General features: G+C 25.3%; 1 protein-coding gene across 1 annotated transcript; it reads left to right on the forward strand.

The window, feature by feature from the left end:
* Positions 1–6,470: 6,470 nt before the first annotated feature.
* On the forward strand, positions 6,471–7,795 carry OCT59_021798 (uncharacterized protein; the record flags this gene model as incomplete). The annotated part of the gene is made up of 3 exons (XM_066146745.1): positions 6,471–6,525; positions 6,583–7,175; positions 7,505–7,795. The coding sequence occupies 3 exons, from the start codon at positions 6,471–6,473 to the stop codon at positions 7,793–7,795; spliced, it is 939 nt and encodes a 312-aa protein (XP_066005853.1).
* Positions 7,796–8,722: the final 927 nt, after the last annotated feature.

Raw genomic sequence — 8,722 nt, forward strand, 5'->3', positions numbered from 1 at the left:
AATCAGGATTCTCAACTTGTTCTTTTAAACGTTAACTCATCTTTTTAATTGGTTTTTGATTCTTGTGTAAAATATTTATTCATTTAATTTTACTTTAAAAGTAAAAAAGAATAAAAATTTTAAATTGATCAAGAATGTTTAGAAGCTCCCTATATATAATATATATGTACTACATATTTTTTAAACTTGATATTTTATAATGTTAAACCTTATAATTTAATTATTCTATAATAATTTCTTTATCAATAAGAAATCTTTTATGTTTCACATCATATTACTTTTTGAAAATTATTCATTCCAACATTCCGTATTTATTCTATTTTATAAATATATATGTGTTGTTGTATAACATTTACGTAAATATTCTTCTGATTTCCGACTTATCCCATTATATTATACATTGTATATTCTTTATTTTATTTTAATTTTATTCAAGTATAAATAATACAATTGAGAAAATAATAATTTTTTTTTTTTATATCACTTTCCATTTGAAAAAAATTCTTTGTTAAAAAGTTACGATACCCGCAGAATTTTGTTTGATAATCAATAAAGATAAATACTTTGATTTTATTGGTTCCTATTTACCTTACGTTGTTTGTAAAAATTTGATCATCAATCTATTGTCCTCTAATACATTAAAATAATAATTTTTAGTTTTCCGATAATTGAGTTTTCCGTCAAGTTAAAAATTATCTAACGGCCAATAGAATTTATTAGGTATAATATATAAATATTACATTTATAGAGATTGTATTTTATAATATTTATATTATATAATATTTAGAATTTTTAATTTTATACCTAATTTCTATACCTAAAATATAAGATAATAATACTATTTATTATGATATACTTAAGTTTTATTCTATTTTATTACTTTTTTTTTTCAACGTTTTTTACTATAACCTTTAATTGCAACTTATACATTTAAATAGTAAGTATAAATTGTAGGTAAATTTATCTGAAAATTCAATATTATTTATTAGAAATATTGGAAATTAAAAATTATCTATTGGTTAGAAATTGCATTTAATTTAAATCAAATTACAAGATACAATTAGAAGGAAAAGAAGTCATTTTTGCAGTGAATTCAATAGTTATATAAGAATAAAGTAGTTATAAAAAGTGTGATTTTTCAATACTTTTTTGTTTTGAAAAATATAAAAAAATAGAAGCAACTTAATATTTATTATGAAAAAGGTTTTAATATAATTATAAAATTTAAAAAATTTTGTACTTTCATTTTAATGATCATTAGACTACTCTAATAAATAATTTCATTTAACATCAATTCTCCTTATTTTTGTTATTTTTGCCAAAAAATTGGATTTAAAACAATCACTTTATATTAAATATTATTGATTAATTAACTTTATTAATTATATAATTGGTTTACTATATAATGTTGAATAAAACTATTTATTAGAGCAGTTTTAATTATAATTAAATAAAAAATATAATATTTATTATAAAGAACAATTTTTATTATTATAATTTTTAATATTACCATTTTTACTTTACAAATATATAAAATTTTTAAATAAAATACTTATCATTAACTTCAAAATTTTAAATACATAAAAATGAGAACCAATTTTTTAATATTATATTATCTTATAATATATTAAATATTAAAAATAAAGAAAACTCTTTTTGATTTCATTTATAACTATTTTTTTTATAAATAATAATTTTTTTTTTTATTTTTCTTTAAACCTCTTAATATAAACTTTTATTTTATTTTTTTATTGTATTTTCTAAAGGTATTAGTTATTTGATATTAAAAGTAATTATATAAATTTTTATTTTAAATTTTTATTTTTATTTTTTTTATACAATTTTTCTTATTCTTTAAACAGTAAGCAATTGCAAGTAAATTTGCCCACAATTTTACTGAAAATTCTACTCTCATCTAATTTTATAAAAAATAAAGTTAATAAAATTTTTTTTTCATAATAGCTTAAATCATATATTATGCAGCAAATATTATCATTTATCAATTATATATTAGAAATTTGAAAATTATCCATTGGTCAAAAGTTGCATTTTCAACATAACTACAAAATTTAAAAAATTTTATACTTTAACTTTGGTGATTTCATTAATAATTAGTTGCAGCTATATTAAAACTTAATAAAATATGTATAATTTATTATGAGGAACGCTTTTTATTATTATAGTTTTAAATATTTAGAAGTAAGATTTTGACTTTATATAATATTATATAAATTTAAAAAATAATTTTTTTTATCTTTATCTTATTTATTATAATGTAAAATTTCCATAAAAAAAATAAAAAGTATATTAAAATATTTCCAATAGTGGAAAAATATTGTGAGAAGAATTTAGATTTATTATATAAAAAATTAGATTCTATACTTTGCAAGTTAATTTTTCATCTAATTTTAATGATTAGCTATATATTTGACTATACAAATTTATTGTCAAAATATAGGTCAATTTGGTTGTAAAATTATTGGATAATCTGATTTATATTAACAAACCTTATATTTAAATATAATTAATTTTTAGAAATTACAGGCAAATTTGTCCGCATTACTGTTAAGAGATACTTTATACAAATAATTTATATAATAACTTATTACCAATAAAATCTGTAAAAAATTATAATATTAAAAGAACTTAAAATAATTTACCTTATTAAATATTAAATATAGTAAGTAAACTTTTTATTAACAAAAGTTTTATTTAATTTATATAATAAAATTACCTTTATACTAATACATCTATTTTATATAATAAAGTGTAAATATAAATTAGTTCTACTATAATAACATCTATATAAAATATATTTAAGAATATACATCTTTTTTTTTTTTCCGCAATGCATTTGATAGTTTATTATTAAACAGTAAAAAGAATCGGGACATACATAAAGTAATAACACCTAATCTAACTATCTAATATTATTAACTACCAAACCACTCATCATGCTATAAAGCACTCCATGTATGCACTGTTAGGTAAAATTTTTACTCAGAAAGTATGGTTCATTTTGAAATAGCCATTCTTAGCATAAATGCCCCTCTTTCTTCACAAGGCATTCACAGGATCCACTACATTGCGAATAAAAAAAAAAGAAAAAAAGATTTGTAGTGTAAGTAAATAAAACTATAATGTAAGAAATCCATCCAGATCATTCCTCCTACAAGCATCCTGAAAAAATTGGAGAGGAGAGGCATCTACTATTCAAGCAGGATTCCAAACATCACATATATAATTCATAACTGCCTGATCTGCATGAATTTAAGTCTTTTTTGCTTCCTCGCTAAAATAACCTAATTATACATGAAACTGAAATTCGATTAATTTTCGACCTCTAAAATTGCTTGAAATGGCAAAATGATTTTGACTTGCCCCTTCAAAAGTCAAAATAGTCGAAATTATGTCATAGTCATATGATTTTATAGTAAACAATAATATTAAAATTCAAAGTTAACGAACTCCACATCCAATAATTCAATTTTTATGATCTTTACACAGTTGGATTCAGCTCATCGAGAGGATTCTATGTATTTCATATTTGTAGCATCAATATTAACAGAATTATTTACATTTAAAATTTGGTATTAAATAGTCTTATAATTTTTATAGTAAACAATAATTTTAAAATTCAAAGTTAACGATCTTTCATCCAGTGATTCAATTTTATGATCTTTACGCGGTTGGATTCAGCTCTTCCAATGATATGTATTTCATATCTGTAGCATCAATATTGACGGAGTTATTCACGTTTAAATTTTATATTAAATTATAATTATAAAAATCGCATGATATAATGTAATTTTGGCCACCATTTGCTTTAATTTTCGATTTTCTTTTGATTCCATCAAAGTTGAAATATTTCTACTTTTGGGCTTTAATTTTGACTTCATGTATAGACCTAATTTGCTAAAAATCAAATTATCCCATTTCAAATCTATACTAATTTGCTAAAACTCAAAATATGAGTTAATAATCTTTTTTTTTTATTATCAATAAAAAAATAAATGATTAATATAAATTAAACTGCCAATTTTTATAATTAAAATATGTAGATTATAGATAAAATAATAATTAATAAAAATAATAAATTAAATAAATAATTATTAAAAAATAAAATGTTCGTTAAACAAACGACAGTTTTTGGCTTGCATTATGCTTAATTTTGGCTGGAATTATACTTAATTTTGACCAAAATATAACCCAGACCCTGAAACTAATATTTTTAAAAATATTATTTATAAAGTTAAAAAAAAAGGATAAGTTAAATTTAAAAAAAGTCCCAATTTGCTCAAATATAAAATATGACTTTGTAAAATCAATACAATTTGCTAAAACTCATAATTATGACTATTAATTAATTTTCAATCAATTTGCTTTATCTAAAATTATGAGTTTAACCTAATTTTGATTGAATTTGCTAAAACTCAAATGTGAGTTATATATGTGATGTCTGGGGTCCTATCCAAGCCATAAGATCCAAGGTACGCATGATAAGACCAGGACTGACCAGCTATAGCAAATGCAAAATATTCCCAATTTGTTATACCAACTGGGCCAAATGAAGCCATTTACCAATAGAAAGTAGTTTGTTGTAAGAAAGAGTAGACTTTAACATCAGATATCCACTGTCACAGCATAGATTCTTGAACACTGTTAGCTGCCATTTTAAATTTATCTCAGTCAACCATTCAAGGTAAGCTCTATCCAAATTTAAAGTATTTATATGAAAACTAACGCTAATACTAAATTTAAAAAAAATGCTAAATAATATTGATAAATAAATGAAAAAAAAGAAAAAAATAAAACTAAAGAAAAAATCTGGGCTCTATAATATCGATATTTGTCTTTATCCTTCTTCCTTTGAGGTGTATAGGTACAGTCAAAGATGAAGTCCAAAGTTTTTATCAAAGGTTGTTTAAAGAGAAACCAAAATCGGTCAGTTTCACAATATCAGAAAAAGGTTGGACTGAGCGTTATATTGAAAAAGCCGTTGAAATTCTATAAAAGGTTGTCTGTTCTGTAAGTTGTTCCAAAATGGAAGTTATCTTCTGAGTTATAAATTATTTGTTGTTATGCCGGCAAATTGCGGAAAGTATTCAGAAATGCATTTAGTTTATGACGTGATCTAATCCAAAATTCATTAGATGGTAGCTTAATCAGGAGTCTTATGACTTGTCGAATAGGAAATGCCAGCGGGTGTGAATAAATAACAGGCGTCGAAGAAGAATCTGAACATTACTAAAACAACTCAGATTTCGTGTGACTAAAATTTCAAAATGCGATATTTCAGTCAATATTATACCTAAAAAGACGAATTACATATCAAAATGTTCGCATCGATGAGACGAATCTAACAAGCCAAAGATCATTAAAATCCAATCACTGGATCCCGAGATAGCAAAATTTGAGGCTAAAATCTACATATAACTTTATACATTTGGAATAGAAATTAATTATAAGGTTTATACAAATTCAGATCCGAGTTTTATTAGTAATGTTCGAGGTCCTATTGAAGGAAGTGTAAAAGAAGGTAAAGGTATGTGTTGTTCATATCGTTCAAGTAGACTAGTTAAAGTTTTTCAGAGATAATCTTGTGTATAATGCTTAAGTTATTGTGAAGCTGTCTCGTGCTTTTTGATAGCCTGTTTGAGTATCTTGAAGAAGGAGGGCCCATTGGTATAGAGAAAGTTGTTGTGAAAAAATCCACTAAGTCTTTATTGTTTAGGAGTTCGTTGGTCACTCTTTTCATATCCAAGATTTCGTTATTCCGCTTAAAAGAAGAAGCTTAAAACTATTCACATCCTGTCGTTATTCTAAGCTTGCTTATTTTGGATGATACGTCTCTCCAGACCGTCTTAAGTCCAGGAACACCACAAAGAAAGAGAAAACGTGTAAAAAATAAAAATAAAAAAGATAAAAAATTTTTAATACTAAAATAAACCACGTTAGGTTTTTTGCTGTCAAGTCTTTGCTTGAAGTATTTAAAATAATAAAAAAGTGTATAAGCTATAAGCGAAAAATAAAAAAATAAAAAAATTTTATTATCAAAAACATATGGTCCAGACATTTAGTAAAAAGAGTTTTCCAAAATATACATCTTTAATAATATTTTAAATATATATTAAATTCTAATTAGCATGATTTAATTTCAATTTGAATTATACTGATACTAAACTGAATTTTTAGTATTGATAATTGGTAATTTACTGAATTTTTGATATTAATAAACTGTAGTTAGTAATTACTGATTATTAATACTGATTTACTGAAATTTACTACTTCTTGATGTTTATTATAAAAATTATATTAAAAAATAAAACTATATATATATATATATATATGATATATTACCATTTAATAACAAATCTATAAGTAAAACTCTTTCTAATGATCATTATCAGTTATGTCTATTTTTTTCGCAGAAAAATAATTTTATTTTTTATCATTTTATAGCTTAAAATATGGCACACTTGGCCAAATATTCTAATATTATCAACCTTGAACAGATCACTAAACGTAATATTAATGGAAAGAAATTTTCTTAACATCCTACGTATTGCCCTTCGAAGGTAGAACTCATCAGAACAACCGATATTCTAGGATATGTAGAGCGTATTTTACTGACTGAAGAATACAACAATACTAAAAACTTTGTTAAAAACCATAAACCTGTACTTAAGGAACTTGATGTTAAGAATGAAGTTCAACTCATCTACTTATTATTTACTCTCGCCACTGTTGCTGATGAGTATGAAGTCTCTTTGAAAAATTACATTGAGAAAACAATCCAAGAACAAGTAGTGCAGTTTAAGCCAACAGAATTAGCCAATGATATACCAGTATCAATAAAAGTACAACTGATGGAAACAGAAATTTTTGAAAATGTCGAATACCAATTAATGGATGTGGAATACAACGATCAAAACACTGAACACCAATTAGAAGACGTGATTGCAGAATCTTCAACAAAGAATTCTAAACAGAGTTCCACAAAATTGAATGTCAAAACTATACCCTATACTCCAAAAGGAAAAAGACGTACTGTCACGTTTGCAGAAATGGCCTTCAGGAACTTAGATGTAAGCAGCAATCATAATACCTTCCTGACTCCACCTGGTAATAGGCAAAAAGTTAACGTGACCAAGCGATCAGCATCTGATAGCAAGGTTCAGCCAGCTAAGAAAAAATAACAACGCACTCCTTCAAAAGAAATACAATCAGTAATGACCGGATATGATCCAGTACTTAAGGACAATGTTCAGAAATTTACTTTATATGATATCCCCTCCACTTGAGCTTAACTCGAACTTTTTCAGCATTTTGAGAAATGGGGTCACGTGATCGCTTTCAAGACTAAACATATTTAACGGTCACTGTCTCTATTGACTTTAACGAATAGGCTATGAGTCTATAAAATCAAGGAGTCTGAACCACTCCTTTAGAAGGTCTTCCTGTCTGATAGTATCCTGCTAACTGGAATCTTCAATAAAGAAAGGAAAGAGAACAATTTCAGGCTGTAGTGAAAGATTTACCTGGAACTGTCATCACTTCAATGCTGTATCCTACAGATTCTTCCCAATCACCTATATCCCATTTGGGATGTAAAGCTTTCAAAATGGTTCACGAGAAAAGTACCCACAAGCTCATCATGTATTATGAAAATTGGACTGATTTGGATAAAATTACGAATACCAAGTTGAACTTGCCAGAATATGAAGGTGTTTGGACTAGGTATTTCTTGTCTCAACTATCTAAAGGTTGTAATCGATCACCAAGAAATGGCTGAAATTTATACTTGTGTCCGAAATTATTTTAGTATTATGAAAATATGTAATTACGTAATTCTGTAATTATTAAGTAATTCATTAGAAAAACTTCGTATTCCATAATTGATTTCGGACTCCGTAATTAATTTCGTATTACGAAAATATTTGGCCAGAATTAGCCTTAATTTTGGCCGATTTATATATATAAACTTTAACAAATAATAACTCGGCACCCAGTGATCCGTTTTGGATGATCTTACTACCATTTGATTCATCTTGATAAGACGATTCTAATGGTAGTAAGATCATTTAAATCCAATCACTAGATCGCGATCCGATACCAATAACTTTTAAATATTTATAGCGTAATAGCTACGCCAATTTCAATGCTAGAAAGATGATCTTACTGCCATTAGAATCGTCTCGTCATGACGAATCGAATGGTGGTAAATTCATTCAAATCTAATCACTAGATCGTGCTCCGACACCAAAATTCATTAAATGTTTATAGTAATTTTACTCCATCAATATCGGTGCTATAGAAATGAACACATATCATTAGATTCGCCTCGATGAGATGAATCGAATGGTAGTAAGATCATCGAAATCTGATCACTAGATCCCGAGATATTCGCAATTTCGCACTATTATGCAAATTTTGGAATTTTGGAATACGTAATTAATTACGATTTTGTAATTTCAGATTTCGGATTTGCCAATTGAATTTTGGAAACAACTATACTGAAATTAAAAGCAGAACTAAGACTCGGCTAACAAAGTTGGAATAAATACTACAGATAACAAGATTAAGATGAGCAAATCTATTGGAAAGAAACATGTATTTTCAACTCTAAAGATTATGAAAAAAGGTTTGGATGGTAGTAAATCTGGCAAACTAATATTGTTAGCAGAAATTAGATTATTATTAAGAAGGCTTGAGAACTGAC

This window comes from Rhizophagus irregularis, chromosome 30, assembly GCF_026210795.1.
Source record: "Rhizophagus irregularis chromosome 30, complete sequence".
NCBI classification, from domain to species: domain Eukaryota; kingdom Fungi; phylum Glomeromycota; class Glomeromycetes; order Glomerales; family Glomeraceae; genus Rhizophagus; species Rhizophagus irregularis.